This window comes from Micropterus dolomieu, linkage group LG22, assembly GCF_021292245.1.
Source record: "Micropterus dolomieu isolate WLL.071019.BEF.003 ecotype Adirondacks linkage group LG22, ASM2129224v1, whole genome shotgun sequence".
Classification (NCBI taxonomy): Eukaryota; Metazoa; Chordata; class Actinopteri; order Centrarchiformes; family Centrarchidae; genus Micropterus; species Micropterus dolomieu.
This window is the reverse complement of record NC_060171.1, coordinates 1,226,033-1,243,240: the sequence shown is the minus strand read 5'-3', so window position 1 is coordinate 1,243,240 and position 17,208 is coordinate 1,226,033. Positions and strand designations below refer to the sequence as shown.

The 17,208-nt window shown below is 40.5% G+C and overlaps 2 protein-coding genes across 8 annotated transcripts in view; both read left to right on the top strand.

Moving 5' to 3' along the window:
- Positions 1–10,215, top strand: part of cln6b (CLN6 transmembrane ER protein b) — a 14,313-nt gene extending 4,098 nt beyond the window's left edge. The window contains exons 4-7 of the mRNA XM_046037854.1: positions 1,099–1,154; positions 4,004–4,126; positions 9,503–9,631; positions 9,949–10,215. Of these exons, the coding sequence (XP_045893810.1) occupies positions 1,099–1,154; positions 4,004–4,126; positions 9,503–9,631; positions 9,949–10,096 (456 nt within the window). The 3' untranslated portion in view covers positions 10,097–10,215. The remainder of the gene's footprint in view (positions 1–1,098; positions 1,155–4,003; positions 4,127–9,502; positions 9,632–9,948) is intronic.
- A 4,350-nt stretch (positions 10,216–14,565) lies between these two features.
- Positions 14,566–17,208, top strand: part of calml4b (calmodulin-like 4b) — a 15,689-nt gene continuing 13,046 nt past the window's right edge. For 2 of the 7 annotated variants that reach the window (XM_046037865.1, XM_046037866.1), the window contains exons 1-3: positions 14,566–14,650; positions 14,747–14,777; positions 15,710–15,850. In XM_046037865.1, the coding sequence (XP_045893821.1) occupies positions 14,648–14,650; positions 14,747–14,777; positions 15,710–15,850 (175 nt within the window). In that variant the 5' untranslated portion in view covers positions 14,566–14,647. Of the gene's footprint in view, positions 14,651–14,746; positions 14,778–15,396; positions 15,578–15,709; positions 15,851–17,208 lie in introns of those variants that run through there. The other 5 variants (XM_046037870.1, XM_046037872.1, XM_046037869.1 and 2 more) reach the window with 5 other exon arrangements.

Sequence of the window (17,208 nt, the reverse complement as noted above, 5' to 3'; positions counted from 1 at the left end):
CCTCTGTCCTTCAGATGTAAGTAGACTGCAGAGTCTTGACCTGAGGAGTTGGCCCTTCTGTGTTGAGCCATGCGTTTGTGTCGTGGTTGTTTAGTCTCCCCAATATACAGGTCTGTGCATTCCTCACTGCATTGGACCGCATACACTAGATTGCTTTTCTTGTGTTTGGGTGTGCGGTCTTTGGGGTGGACCAGCATCTGTCTTAGTGTGTTCTTGGGTTTAAAAAACACAGGGATGTTGTGTTTGTTGAAAATCCTCCTGAGTTTCTCTGATACTCCAGACACGTATGGAATCACAATGTTGTTGCGTTTGACCTTCTTTTCCTCCCCTGTAGTTTTGTTCTTCTTGGATCTTGTGGCTGTTTTCACAAAGGTCCATTTAGGGTATCCCTGTCAGTCAGAACTGAAGAAGTCCTTTGGATGAGGGACGAAACGTCTTCCAGTATCTTCAACCAAGTCCAGTTGCCCTTGATTTTAACCTTCGTTGGATAAAAACAGCGTGTTAAACTTAGTTTAATCTAAATCTTTGGAGGTTTCAACTGCTGCTCAGAAACCTTAAGATAAGACTTGCTAGTTACTTCATGGATATATATATATATAAAAAAAAAAGTAAATTAATAAATATTTTTCTACTACAAAATTGATTGATAGATGAGTCATTATTAAAAATAAGGGCCAGATGCATCCCCTCTTTTAACTCTGAATTATATGTACCTGACTATTAGTGCCTGAGTGATTTGGACAAAATAATTTCAACCACACCACACGGTCCTCATCAGCAAATTTCATTTCACCTTCATGTGAGAGCCGAGATGATTACTCTATTAACTGACCGAAAGTAAATGTATAATGATTTCCAATTTACAACAATTTACAACAGTACATGTGTCTGATGCAGCTTCCGCCATGTGGAAAATTACAAGTGAAATTGAATTTGCGAACCTGCCTGTGAGGACGTGTCAGGAATAAGAACAACACAACAGACCCACAATCTCGGGGACATCATGAAAAAGTTTCTCCTTTAAAGACACAACGAAGGAAGAGAACATCAGTCTCTCTGATAAAGGCTCAGAGTGATGAACGTTGTTTTGTTTTGCAGATCGACTCTTTTGAGCTTCTGTTTTACTTCGACGACACTCTTGGTCATCTGATGTGGTAAGAAGCCCGCGAACTATTTTTTATTGTAACTTACCAATGTTCAGTCATCACACCAAACACCATGAAGTCAAATGTAAATCGTTTTCCAAAAATGCAAGAAGATATTTATGTTAACAAAAAAGATTAAAGCATAAGTTTGGTGATATTTTATATTTTTATGTTTTTGACACTGTCTGACTTCCTGTCTGTGTCTCTCAGCTCCAAGTCCAAATAAATATTAAATATGACCAGACTTATCCTTTCATGCTTTTGTTTATTAGTTATTCATACTGGGGTCAAATATAGTTTCTTGCTATCTACCAAATTCTATCAATACAACGATAAAAAAAATACACAGTTACAAGTAAAAGTCCTGCATTTAAAATCCAGCAGCATCTCCTGTGACTGATATCTGATTCTGTCTGACATTAATCGATTGTTTCTGCTGAGGTATCAATGTTAGAGAAGCACATTACTGCTCAAGGTGGAGCTTTAACCACTTTATATTAAATTAGCAAAAACAAAGTTCAAATCTACTTTCAGTTTTTGGACTTTTCTTTCATTTAAATGAGCTTTTGGATCAGTTGAACAGTTACTGAAATTAAATCATCATGCAACAGCCAACAACTGAAACACGACGAGGAGACACTCATTAAATTTCCATGTGCACGTGTATTTTACAAGCGTGTGTAAAATGTAACTAAAGCTGTCAGATAAATGCAGTTGAGATAATATTTCCCTCTGAAAAGTAGCAGTAAATCTTCATGAATCTGTTAAATTGTCTGTTTTGGTTTACCTGTGAGATATTTGTCACACTCACAAATGAAGGAAGCTCTCACATTTAATACAGTTCTTTACTGGCACTATAACAAATTTCAATCAATGTTCCTGCTGTTGAATCACATTCTCTACTCACTCTCTGTATTGTGAATGTAGCATGTTGCACACAACCACCTGCCGGTGTCAAAGAATTTGTACTATTTGATTTAATACAAATTTATTCACAAATATGAACCATGTAAGCATTTAGGAAACACAGACTTCCTTTGTTTTCATTACAACTTTATTATTTACTTTTATCTTCTCACACATTTACATTTATTCTCATTTAAAGGAATTTACAAGCGTTAGCCGGGTTTTGTCGCATGATCACCACTAACTATAAATCAGTGAAATAATGTGAAAATGGCAACAAGAATGCGTATCGCGTCACCTGAGTGCTTGTGCCCTCATTAAAAAGTCATCTCTACCAAAGGGTTCCTTAATTCAAGCTGCCAGAGAAGGCACAGTGAGGCTGGGGGCGCTGGGGGCGCTGGGGGCGTTGGGGGCCACTCCCCCCTTGGCCTGTAATCCCAACCCATTCTCAACCAACAAATCTATTTAGTTAGGTTAAGGAAAAAAATCATGGTTTGGGTTAAAATAACTACATTACTTAAGTTACGTAAGTTAAATAATGTTATTTAACTAAAAACAATCAATGTTGAGTTTTTGTTTCAAAAACAAACACCAGTCTCCTGGGTGAAAGTCTGGTTGTTGATCCATCCATCCAACACATCCTCACCTCTGTGCGTCATTACTGACACCTTCAGACAGCATGACAAAGTGTAGATATATAACTCTAAAGGTACCCTTCAGCGTCTGTTTGAAACGCCGCAATTTCCTGGGTCTGCGCAACACAAAGAGTCGACATGCATACAATCACTAACTTACATTTAGGCAAAAACCCCTGCGATGGTTAGAGTAAGGTTAAGGTGCTTTGGGTGGTGGTGGTGGGGGCTTTCCACGTCTCATGTAGACAGTGACGCTAAATGGCCTCCCCCAATGCGTCGAACCATGACGCTGAAGGCTTCCATGTGCGCCGAAGGAGGCGACAAGGCGTAGGTGTCTGACGCTCTGGGAATGAGAACGGGCTGGCAAACCAGCTTTATCCAACACACAAGGCTGATTATTCTGCATGTTCTTGTTGTTTGCAACTTTTTAAACGCACTTGTTTGGGACTATTTTCAGTGGCGTATTAGCCAATGAGTGTTTTTACAGGTGTTCCTAATAACATTAACAATGGCTCGTTCTAAGTGTCCCAGTTGTCCAGTGACACTTGTGTGGCCCTTGCAAATAATACAAATGTCGCTGCACACGTAAATTTCATTTCATATCATGCACAAACCTGGCACATTGCACGTATTTGTTAATCTTTGTAGTTATGTAAATTAAAAATATATGTACACAATACTCTCTTCTGTTGCAACACGTCTGCACAACAAACCTAGAATAATGCACATGTAAATATCTGCGACGTTGTTCTTTCTCTGCAAATAGTTGTATAATTTTTTCTCTATTCTTTTTAATATTCTTATATAACTTGCATTGTCTATTCCATATTTATATATTTCTACTTTTATTTATGTCAACTGTTTGTCTACATGTAGCACCTCATCACCAAAGCAAAAACCTCGCATGTGTAAAACACTACTTGGCAATAAAGCTCCTTCTGATTCTGTGCTGAACTTTGTAAACGTAGATAGCTTAATGCCTGTAATTACAATGACACTCCAAGGATGTTTGCTCTTCCCTTTTCAGGTTTGACTGGACCACTAAATATTAAAACAGTACTGTATGTAGGCTTCTCTCAATGCAGATCGTGCCAAGTTTAAACTGACTTTGTTGTTTAGCAAGTTGAGTTCACGAGTGCTAACTCACAAGACAACACAAGCGTTCCTGGTGATTACACTTCAGCACACTGTGTATATCAAGGACTTTGAATTGGAACAGTGGTGACTGGTGAAATTTGACAATTCTATAAGCACACGAGCGCAGACTCAGAAAGGCCTGGTGTTTTTCTCTTTCTCTCCTCTCTCTGTCTCCTCCAGGTATGTTCCTCTCTTCCTCGTCCTCTTCCTCTTCTTCAGTGGTGGTTTTAGTCACAGGAAACATCAGGAGAAGATGCCGGCAGCAGCGTGGATGCTGCTTATACCCAGCGCTGCCTACTACTGGTAAGCCTGCTTTAGATCCCACAGAGGGGCTGTCCTGTAACTGAACCGTCACAGTTCAGTCCCTGTTTATTGTTTATCAGGATCCACATTAGTTGTCGGCAATCAGCAATGTTTGCACTTACACTTCATACAGCAAACAAAATTACGAGGGCTCGGCACGTTAACACATTATTAATTAACGCCGACAATTATTTTATCACACGTTAATGCAGTTTTTATTATTATTATTTTGAAAGTCTGTTGCTTACTGGCTCTGGTAGACTACGCTGGATGCAGCGTGTGGGAAAAGTAAGACAGCGCCGCTAGTAAACGGCAGGCGCTCTATTGAGAGTGCGCTATACAGCTGTAGCCTATTTAACTTAAATTAACATAGTCTACATAACTTCACCTGACAGGCCTACATCTAGTTTTGAGGGGATGCTCTGCCATGCGAATTCCCTCCTGCTGATGTCCTGTTTAGTTAAACAGTAATAGATTCTGGAAACTCACAGACAGCGAGGATCAGTCTCTCTGCCAACGATCTGTGCTGCGCGTCACAAACAAAAAGTTTGAGACAATTCAACTTCAGCAGCGGACGGGCGTGTGCATGAGGCTATGCATATTCAGAGGGAATTTACATGGCAGAGCGTCCCCGCTCTGAATGCAACTGAATGCATCAGGTAAAGCGCACAGAAGCCGTTGCCGTGGTTACTATCTGTAGAGCGCCTGCCGTTTACTCGCTGGCCGCTTGTCTCCTTGTCTGTTCACATGAGAGGCGCAGAGCGAATATGCAGGCGGAGCGTCGCTTCCCGTGTGAAAAGACCTTTCTGCTGCTCCCTGATAAAAGAAAAAATGTTTCTGCTGATACCTGTTCAGATCAAATCCCAAGAAAACTGGACTCTGATGGTAATTTGTTTTACCAAGCTAGATAAAGGTAATTCCCTGGCAGCGGCAAATACCTTTGGTTTTATATTTGATTTGATTACATTAATGTTTAAGTTGATATTTACAAGAAATATTTTATTGCTGCTGTGTAAAGGAAATACTGCTGGGAAAAAAGCACCTTATTTGTTTAAAGTGTTTATAAACCACATGTTATTGCACTTGTGTGTTTATAGCAGTACATTTAAATTAAAAGTGGCAACACATTACTTTAGAATTCATTATTCCATTTTGCACATAATAATGTGATTAATCGCAAGAAAATCATGCGATTAATCGTGATTTTTTTTTATTTATTTATTTTTTTTATTACTGCCCAGCACTAAAAATGACATCAAAATGCTATATATCCAAAGCATTAAAGAATTACAGCAATTTAAATCAATTGAAAATGAAATGATCAATAGTAATAAATCAAAAGGAAGCTTATTTACTTCTTAAACCTTTTGTTGTAAGAGCAGATATATTGTTTCCTGTTTAAGTGGAAGAGAGCTGCAGATCACAGACTTCATGACTATTATTTTATGCGTGGTGTTTTTACTACATCTCACTAGAGGAAAACTATTTGCTTTTGCTCTCAAATAGTGAGAAACAGATGGAGCCACTGAGGGAAACATGTGTTTGCTGGAGGTGGTGATTAAGTCCATTAGCGGGCTGCAGGTGCATAAATCTGCATTTACTTTGTGTTGAGAGCGTTGTGTAAACTGTGAGGAGGAAGCGTGAAGTCTGGTCTTGCATTCTGCACTTGACTTTGGTACATTTATATTCTGAGATGCTCTCATCCAGACAGACGTCCTGCGAGGCCAACAGCAGAAAGATTATATTCCTTTTTCATCAATATAAACACAATCTGAATCTAAAGAGCTCAGGGGGCGACCGGCTCCCTGCTGAAACGCTGCCAGAAAAACAGGAAAACAAACAAGGACATCAAAATAGAAGTAGTTGAAAGAAAATGTTAGAGAAGCTGTGAAGTTATCAGAAAACTACATGCAGGCTAATAACCACGAAGTGTGTTATTTTTTCATAACTACACAGAGTTGATTCAAAGAGAATCGATGTTTTGAGGTAATGTTTTTAAATATGTTGGCACTGTCTTTTCCAAGCGGCTGAAACCTTCTGGCTATCAGGATGAGTTTAGACCACTGAAGGTGAGATGAAAATGCTGTTATCTGAAAATGATGCACACATTCAGAACACACTATATTCTCAATAGCCATGGTATTAAAAAGTGTGAATTCAAAAAATGGATATCAAGAATAAACATGCACATTCAGTTTGTATCGTCATTGCAAAAAAAACTTTGCAAAGAGAAAAAAAGTTTTTTTTGTTATCTATGATCCTCTGTAAACGCCTCACCACCATCTGCAATTTATCTAATATTATGCCACTGTGAGCAGGTCTAGCTTGTTCCTTTGTACATACACAACAAAATTATAAACACTTTTGTTTTTGCTCACATTCAAGACTTTCTCTATGTACACAAAAGGCCTGTTTCTCTCAAATATTATTCACAAATCTGTCAAAGTCTGTGTTAGTGAGCACTTCTCCTTTGCCGAGATAATCCATCCACCTCACAGGTGTGGCATATCAAGATGCTGATCAGACAGCTTGGGGATTGCACAGGTGTGCCTCAGGCTGGCCACAATAAAAGGCCACTCCTGTGGAGTGTTGGTCCACTCCTCTTCAATGGCTGTGCGAAGTTGCAGTCAGGTTGAGACCCTGAGACGGTTCCTGACAGTTTGTGAAGAAATTCTTTGGTTATGCAAACTGATTGCTGCAGCAGCTGTCCGGGTGGCTGGTCTCAGACCATCTTGGAGGTGAAGATGCTGGATGTGGAGGACCTGGGCTGTTCTCTGAAACGCCTTTGGAGACGGCTTATGGTGGAGAAATGAACATTCAATTCACGGGCAACAGCTCTGGTGGACATTCCTGCAGTCAACATGCTGACTGCACGCTCCCTCAAAACTTGCGACATCTGTGGCGTTGTGCTGTGAGATGGAACTCTACATTTTGGAGTGGCCTTTTATTGTGGCCAGCTTAAGGCACACCTGTGCAGTCCCCATGCTGTCTGATCAGCATCTTGATATGCCACACCTGTGAGGTGGATGGATTATCTCGGCAAAGGAGAAGTGCTCACTGACAGATTTTGACAGATTTGTGAACAATATGAGAGAAATAGGCCTTTTGTGTACATAGAGAAAGTCTTAGATCTTTGAGTTCAGCTCAGGATGAATGAGTGTGTTGCCTTTATAATTTTAATCACTTAACCCCTAGTTGCTCCAGAGGCGTGCGACCTGACATGTATAGCAATTGTAAGTCGCTTTGGATAAAAGCGTTGGCTAAATGTAATGAACATCAAGTACGTTTTGTGAACAGACTGCATACTCAGAACCTGTTTGGGATTAGTTTGCTGTCTGTCTGGAGTCTACAAGTATTTAAGTACAAGTTTAAGAGGTAATGTTTTCCATGTTCAAACCCTAGTTTAGGGTGTTAGCATACTAACATTAGCTAATTAGCAGTAAACACACCGTAAAGCTCAGGCTGACGAGAATGACATTAACATGTTGACCTGATGATGGCGCTACATGAACAGTCAGAGGATCATAAGTCATTAGGTGTGTTCGGGCTGATTTGGTCATCAAACATGAGTTGCAGGGAGGGGCTATAAAAACACCGCTGTCAAGTCAGACACCTCCCAAAATCTTTAGCTCAGAACAGTCTTTCCTTTAACTCTCAAAACACTAAGATCTCAACTTTATATTTTGAGATCACTTTTGTTACAAACCTCAGATTGAAGCCCAGGGGAGGTGGTAAGTACAATTAATTTGTTCTAGGGCAGAAGAAAACCAGGAAACCGGAGTAAGTTAACCAAAAAAAGGATTTATTTACAATATTTAATGTCTAAAATGCACTCAAAACAACTCCCAAAAGGGAAGCAAGCAACAAGGGTCCTTTTTTAAAGGGAACTAAGGTATCGGATAAACACAAAAGGAGTGATAGCTAACTGGCACACAAGCAAACAACAAAAAACAGTAAATCACTACACTTAACCACGGGACTCCCATTGTTGCCACTACCGGTCACTGTCCCTGCCAACAACCACACGCTCGCTGCAGACTCCAAACACTCAGTAACACTGTCTCTTATGTTGTAGACCACCATACTCTCACAGACAGCAGCTTCCTTCACCAGCCCTTATACTCTCCACTGATTAGGAGAGTGGAATCAGCCGCGCTCCTCGGGTTGCTGGCTGCAGCATTGGGGGCGGGGCAAGGTGCTGCTGGTGGCAGAGAGGGAAAACACACAAGCACAACATCCCATATACACAAATGGCTTAAAATCTGATTTGTTGCTCCTAAAAGCCCCTTAGGAGAAAAGATAAGATAAGGAGAGACTGTGTTTTTGAGACTTGGGTAAGACAAGTGGATACTGAATTGAGATTACAATATGTGAAATGGAAGAGATCTTATCATTGTATCTTTTTGAGGTCATTAATGTCTTCCTTTTTCTCCTATAAAAAAAAAAAAAAAGCAGTTCAGAGCACAAAGGAGATATTGGAGCTTGATTCTAATGTATTACGCTCAATGCTTGGGGAACCTTACTAGAGGCATGTCCTGAGCTGGGTTTGAACCTCGGTCCTGAAGTTGTAAGGGTGACAACACTGCCACTGCACCATCTAGCCACAATTAACAGTAAAGAATAGATTGTCTTTAAATATAGTACAAATTGTCTTCCGATTTGAAAGAGGAGAAATACCATACTCACAATTAAAGTCCTTTAAAATTCTACTCAAAGTATTCTAAAGTGAATGTACTTAAGTTTCAAAAGTAAAATTCTGCTCATTCTGCATGACATTGTTGTATCTCAGTTCTTACATGCATTCACTACTTTAACAAATTGAAATATTAAATTTGAAATTGTATTTTTTCATTGACAATATAAATTTTATTCTTCTTTGCAGTAACTTGTAACTACAGGGTTCAGATGAACAGCAATAAATACAATACAGGATTTGAAATAGATCAAAATGTCCTATATACTGTGTGTCAGTATGTCAAGTAAGTATACAGACCAAACCTCTGCACACGTGTGTGTGTGTGTGTGTGTGTGTGTGTGTGTGCGCCTCCAGGTGTTAGTAATAATTGCTTAGGTAGTTCTCAGGTGTTGCTGCCTAATTACTTTAGTCAATGAGGTCAGCACTTAAGGATGAAAGCAGAATTCAAGAACCACTTCAGGGGTTTTAAATACGAACAGTACATCCTTCACATTATTGCTCCATAGTTAGATTTTTATTTCTCAAATAAAAAAATAAATTTAGCAATTTGAATGGGTTTTTTTTCCCCCCACAAGTTTGGTTTTTAAACATCTTTGAGCTCAATAACATCTGCTTGGAAGGAAGTTAACAACAGCAGAGCAGTGAACAGACACATTAACTCTCCCCGTTTCTCCTGTCAGGTACCTGATCACTGAGGGACAGACCTTCATCCTCTTCATCTTCACCTTTTTCGCCATGACCGCCACAGTGATGCACCAGAGGAGGCGCGGCATGGTTCCCGACGGCAACGGCCTCTTCGTGCTCTACAGGTATGACACACTAGTACATTTTGAATGAACATTTTACACACTTAAAAAGGTGCACAGTCATAACTTCAGTCGCTCTAAAAAGCAATGAAAGTTAACTTGGACACAGCCAAGAAACCTTGGCCAGGGTGGTCAAGCCAGGGGTTTTCTTCAAAGATTTTTACATGAAACCAAATTTCGTGACAACCTGTCCAAGCTGTTGAGTCATTCTACACAAACAAGACACAAAACAACATTCTACACAAAAAGAAGATGACACAAAACAACCCGTGTGTTCAGATACTTTACACAGATGTCTGTTAACGCGCTCTGGTTGGTAGTTTCTCTGCAGCTCTGTGTCTGGTGGCGGTCTGGGTGGCCTGTCTGTGGAACGACAGCGTCCTGAGGAAGAAGTACCCCGGGCTGATCTACGTCCCGCAGCCTCGTGCCGTGTTCACACTCCACCTCGGTCAGAAAAGCCCGGCATAACAGAATTTCAAAAGACAAGTTTGAAAGACAAAAAGCCATCACTTTAACAGAAAGATGAAGAAGCCAAAGTTGCATAGTCCATGTCAGGAAAGGGCTTAATAAACCTTTTATCACTCAAACAGCAATGTGTCACCTGTACCTGCAGCAACCCCCCACAGCTACACGGCCCAGGGGCTTGTCTTTTTTAAATATAGCAAAATATTGTAGTTCTCAACATGGTCTCAGGGCAGATTTCACTAATAGAAATGGAAAGTGAAATTAAACTTTTTTTAGTTTAAAGTTTAAACGATCAGTATCACAACTTATATTTAGGATCTAATGCCTCTTTTGCACCGTATGGTACTAGCTTGCCTCGACTCTACTCCTTTTGTTGGTTTTCCAACAGGGAAAAGTTGTATCTGCACCTACTACCTGGTTCCAAGCGAGCTGAGGCGATACTAAAATGTGACGTGAAAACAGTGGAGACCACTGATTGGTCAGAGAGAACCTTCACTATTCACTGCATCATCATTATACACGTCAGAAGCCAGCTACAGAAAACTTTACATTTTACAATTTTCGCACATTATTTCATTACTAAATCATCCATCCATCATCAGCCGCTTATCCTGCGTACAGGGTCGCGGGAGCCAATCCCAGCCGCATGTCTTTGGATGGTGGGAGGAAGCCGGAGTACCCGGAGAGAACCCACGCAGACTCGGGGAAAACAAGCAAACTTCACACAGAAAGGCCGGGGCAACCGGGGTTTGAACCCACGACCTTCTTGCTGTGAGGCAGCACTATCCATCGGACCACCGTGCCGCCCCTCACTAAATCCACTAATGAGAAATCTTGAGGTTGAACAACTGTGTAGATTTAAAATATTGGCAGTTTTACGAAAATTGATGGTGGATCGAAAATTGTTTTCGGAGTTGAGGAGCTCTGCAAGTGCTCACAGAGCCCTCTGGTTGCACAGTCATACCGACTACTGCAGCCAACGTCGCAGAGACTCCAGCAACAGCAGCAGAGCAAAACCCAGTTGTAAAATTTCCATACCGATATTCTGTCTTTACATTCTGAGTAATGTTGTTTTAACTTAAATCACTTTAACTTTAAATCAAGAGATGAAGTTAATTTTTAACTTAGGTTAGAGAGCCGGGGCCACGCTTAAACCACACCTCTAATCACCTGACGAGCCTATCTATACCCTTGCTACTCAACCGGCCTCATTTGTCTCTGATTGCTCGACCCACCCTCCCCTACCCTTCCATTCATCTTCTCCACTCATCCCTCCCTCCCACCCACCTTCCACTAGGTACCGTCTGGGGGGGCCAGTAAATTATTTGGGTGGAACCACTTCCGAGACGGAACCCCCACTCTGAGTCTCCTCCGCCCGGTCATCATGCACCCTCCCAGACCGGGCTATCAGACGGCATCCTTCCCCTCTACATCCATTTATCTATCTATCTATTTATCTATATTCAATACACCTTTAAATGACATACTATTGTGCCGTGGTCCTTGCTAGTGAAACAGCTGGTGTGTGTGTGTCGTGTTGAACATTGCGTTGCGGCAGTTGTGTGAGGCGTTGCTATAATGACCAGCTACACTGAGAGGATACAATCTGCAATGGAAAATGGAGGACGGCGGACCAAAGTCAAGTTGAGCTGGTACCAGTGGTGGAAAAGGGGCTTATCTGTGGACACTGCAATGTCAAGGGAGGTCTACAATGCGCCCAGTCAGTGTTACGTTAATGAACCCCAATCAGTCTGTTTAATTAGAGCTGGCTGTGGGGCTCATGACACCAAATGGCTTTTGATGAAAAAGCCTTGGAGTGCTTTCAGCAAAGTAAATTTAAATGTATCAACATAGAGTTTTGTGTTTGGTTTTTGTCTGTTTGCAGATGAAACAGACCTGCATTTTTCTCAATACACACTACTGTATGTCCATAAGGCGTCGGTGGTCTGAATAAAACAGTACTAATTAAAATAAATTGAATCCCCACTTCGTTGTGTGACTGATGTTCAGCTGTTGTTTGTTTCCTCTGTGGTTCCAGAGAAGCTAAACTCTGTTTCCTGCTGATTTGTGTGTTTTCTCTTCATTTGCCTGTTGATCTCTGATGCTTTTTTTTTTGAGGAGGCGTGTGTTTCGAATCGCATCTGAGTCATTCATATTTTGGAAGGAAAAACATGTTTCATATGGAACATTAAGATTCATCCAGTTCAGCTGGGAGGCATCTATACATTATTGTCAGTATTCATAAAGAAATCCAGCTTTAGAGAAAGCACAGAGACAGATTTCTACACCAACAGGAGCAGAATATAGACCAGAGTGCAGTAATGAGGAGGGGGACTATCTTAGAAAGAGAGCAAGGACACAGCCAATCTCTGCTCCTGTTTCCCTCTCCATCTACACAGCTCAAACCTTCAGTTGTCTTAAGGGTTTTCTATCAAGACAGAATAAATGTTGTGGGTTTTTCACACGGACATGTTTCAGATCAAACAAATTGAAATATTAGACAAAAATAACACAAGTAAACACAAAATACAGTTTTTTATCATGAAAAAAGTGATTGCCCCCCTTTTAGGAAAGCTTAGTTCAAAATCTCACCTGCCACACCTGTTTTCAATCAAGAAATCACTTAAAAAGGACCTGCCTGACAAAGTGAAGTAGACAAAAAGATCCTTAAAAGCTAGACATCATGCCGCGATCCAAAGAAATTCAGGAACAAATGAGAAACAAAGTAATTGAGATTTATCAGTCTGGAAAAGGTTATAAAGCCATTTCTAAAGCTTTGGGACTCCAGCAAACCACAGTGAGTGCCATCTTCCACAAAGGGTTTTAACATGAAACAGTGGTGAACCTTCCCAGGAGTGGCCGGCCAACCAAAATTACTCCAAGAGCGCAGCAATGACTCATCCAAGAGGTCACAAAAAAACCATAACATCCAAAGAACTGCAGGCTTCACTTGCCTCAGTTAACATCAGTGTTCATGACTGGGCAAACATGGCCGGCATGGCAGAGTTCCAAGACGAAAACCCCTGCTGAGCAAAAAGAACATAAAGGCTCGTCTCAGTTTTGCCACAAAACATCTAAATTAACATCAAGACCTGGGGGAAAATACTCTGTGGACTGACGAGACAAAAGTTGAATTTTTGGAAGGTGTGTGTCCCATTACATCTGACATAAAAGTAGCAGCATTTCAGAAAAGGAACATTGTACCAACAGCAAAATATGGTGGTGGTAGTATAATGGTCGGGGCTGTTTTTCTGCTTCAGGACCTGGAAGACTTGCTGTGGTAAATGGAACCATGAATTGTGCTGTCTATCAAAAAAAGGAGGAGAATGTCCAGCCATCTGTTTGTGACCTCAGGCTGAAGCGCACTTGGGTTCTGCAGCAGGACAATGATCCAAAACACACCAGCAAGTCCACCTCTGACTGGCTTAAGAAAAACAAAATGAAGACTTTGGGGTGGCCTAGTCAAAGTCCTGACCTGAATCCGATTGAGATGTTGTGGCGTGACCTTAAAAAAACGGTTAAGGCTTTTTCACTCTTTCACACAGTGCCATGTAGGTTTGGATTTTTTCCCCCTTAATAATAAAAACTTTCATCTAAAAACTGCATTTTGTGTTTACTTGTGTTATCTTTGTCAATTTGTTGATCTGAAACATCTCAGTGTGACAAACATGCAAAAAAACAAGACATCAGGAAGGTGGCAAACACTTTTTTACACCACATAGCAGTCACTTTAGCGTCATTGTTGTCATGCCTAAAGTAGGCCTAGTATAAATAACAGGAACGTCACAGTAAGGAGGTGGTTGGGGTGGACGGGCGGGGTCAGAAACTGGACTTTCACCCAGTGTTTGTGGAAGTCTGGTTACTTATATAATTAATCACGTAAGAAATGCAGTTATTTTTATCCAAACTATGGTGTTTTCCTAAACCTAATCAAGTAGTTTTGGTGCTTAAACCAAACCAAATTGTGATAATTGTGACATTAAACACTAGTTTTATTTTGAAAGTCCGTCGTTGCTAACTTGACAGTGGAGCCCTACATGTGCAAAAAAACTAAAGGATAGGGCACAAACAAGGCTAAAGTTGGGATGAAAACGGGTTGAGGCTTCAGAGATCTGGTGAGCTCACTTCTTTCTGATTCCACACCAATAGATTTGTTTAATTTTTATACATCACTTGAGGACATGTTTCAGACTTCACACTGCTCCCTCTGAGACACTGAAGGCTTTACGATACTATTAAGACATTTGCAGTGGAGCTCCCCAACAGCTAAAGTCATGTGCATGTGGGAAATCTGTGGAGTTCCCCTTTTAATGCAAGAAAAATTAAAACCAGTGTGGCACTGAGCTCTAATAGCGGGGGGGGGGGGGGGGGGGGGGGGGGGGGTTGTCCTGGACCTGTCCTGCCCATCGGTGACTTTCTTCCACATGGAGTCCCAGCCAGGATGCTCCATCCACTTCACTTACGTTCCTCATCTTACACCGGCCAGGATCAGTTTCCTGAGCTGAGTAACAGCCGGCAGAGTTCAGACCATCTGCCTGCTCACACACAGCCACAATGGTGAGATAATTACTGAGCCTTCTTTGATATTTTACCTGCAACCTACTTTCTACTTTTCCCCCATTCACTCGTGCTGTTTTCCTCCTTTCATTGCAGGCGAAGTTCCTGACACAGGATCAGATTAACGGTAAGACTCTCATACATTTCTGGTTACAGCTGGAGCAGTAATGTGACACGAGCGAATTCCAGCTTCCAGCTAGTAGAATAAAAACTGCCACTTTGCAGATGACTGATACGTTTCTTTTAATGTAATGTTTTGGCAACACCGGGAACAAATTCAGTCGTTTTTATGAGATTATTTCTCACAGACAAGCCGAGCCAGAAGCAGCAGTGTTGGTATTTAATCAGAGACAGCAGAGTTTTCCGTGTGCCTGCCTCAGTACAAAGCAGCACTTGTTCCTGTTCACGCTGAGCAGAATCACACAGTAATGTGATTAAATACAAAGGTTCCCTATCTGAACACAGATTTTAGACTAATGAGGAGAAATTAAATTCAGATCTTTGTATGTGCTTGAAAGAATACAGGAGTTGTTGTGGATTTAATGGTTTTGTTTCTATCAAATAGATTTGAACTCACTAGTTAATTGACTGGCAGTCTGTCAGCTTTAGATTAATTATGTTTATTGGTGTTCACCAACTGTTTGCGGCTGAGCAGGAAGTATAACCACTGCCGCAAAAAACAAAACTAGCAACTTAAACTCTATTCCTTTTTTCGCTCTAGTTCCTGGTGAAGATCTTCATAAGTCTCCATTTTTCGAATTTCTATTAAAAATATTGCATAAAGGATTGTCTAGAAACTGGAATAGAACTTCTTTGATACGTTTTTGTTGAATTATATATTAATGTGATGCTGCATGACACCCTGAAGATCTAGGCAAACCTAAAACTGTCTTTAACGAAGGATTAAGAAGGTAGCTCTGATCCAGTGTGCGTATAATCCTCTTTGAACCTTCATGACTTTTTCATCCAGCACCTCATGTTTATTCATGCTGGATGTGTCCAAGTCTTTGCTGTTCTTTTCTTTGCAAACCTTGGTTGTGGTTGATTGTGTTGTTGCAGACTTTAAGGAGTGTTTCTCTCTGTACGACCGCCAGCGGAAAGGGAAGATCCAAGCCCAGGAGCTGATCAAAGTGATGCGATGCCTCGGATCAAACCCCACCCCCTCCGAGGTCCAACGACACCTGCTGAGCAACAACATAGGTACACCTGTGGCTGTGTCACCTGTCTGTGGTCCAATTTTTTTTCATCCACTTGGAATTGTATGGAACATTATAATCTAAAGGCGAAAGTAGACCACAAAATAAACTTTGAATGATAGCCCCCTCATTTGAACAATGAAGCATAAACACAGAAATAAAATTCATACATACATAAAATACAAATAAAACATTTATAAATTATTAAATCAAATGAGAAAGTAAAATAGCGGGACTAATACAAATGTAAATAAACACAAACACAAGTTAAACACAAGTTAATAAAAACAAATTAATTTATAAATGAAACATTTATTTATACTTTTTTTTTAAATATTATTTTGGTGCATTTAAATGGCTTATTTATTAATTGAGTCATTTAATTATTTAATTTTTATTTGTTTATCTTAATTTATTTTGGCAGTTTCAGTCCTCCAGACACCGTACGTGCTGAATTAATCCAAAATGAATTTAAAAGTAAGGCAAGGCAACTTTATTTGTATAGCATATTTCAACAACAAGGTCATTCAAAGTGCTTTACATAAAACATAAAAGCAACGTAAAATATAATAAAAGTTAGTGTTACAATCAGGGTTAAAAGAGTTAAACGGAAAATAAAAACAGGCTGAGGGGTTGAGCAAACAATTGAGTTACAATCATTTTAAAAAGAGAATAAACAGAGAAGTACACAAATTAATCTACTCTCTCTAGCTAGTCTGTACTTGGGTCCACAGCAATCTTTGGCGCCACTGAAACTCCAAAAACCCTCGGACACTACAGAGAAACCAGGACATGTCTGTCCGCAGGCCACTTTGACCCAGTTATACTCTGGGCCCACCTGCGCGTTTACAGGTGGACAGAGGTTCCTGCAAATCACACAGGCGCGAGATTTAAGACCACTTCCTTCACTCTGTTCAATCTCGCTACCACAATCATCCAACTCAACTACCTACTCATTTCTCACTGTGTAAATATTTAATTAAAAGCAATGGTAAAAAGCTAAAAACAAAAAAAAAGAAACAGGACAGTAAAGGTTACAGTGCAGTGTAAGTTATCAATAAAAAGAAAAATCTTAATTTAATAAAAGCAATGGTAAAAAGAAAAGTCTTCAGTCTTAATTTAAAAGAACTGACAGTTTCAGCAGACCTGCAGTTATCTGGGAGTTTGTTCCAGATATACGGAGCATAATAACTGAACGCTGCTTCTCCTTGTTTAGTTTTGACTCTGGGGACAGAAAGCAGACCTGATCCCAGACGACCTGAGAGGTCTGGATGGTTCGTAACGAAGCAGAAGATCAGAAATGTATTTTGGCCCTAAACCATTTAGTGCTTTTTAAACTAACAGCAGGATTTTGAAATCAAT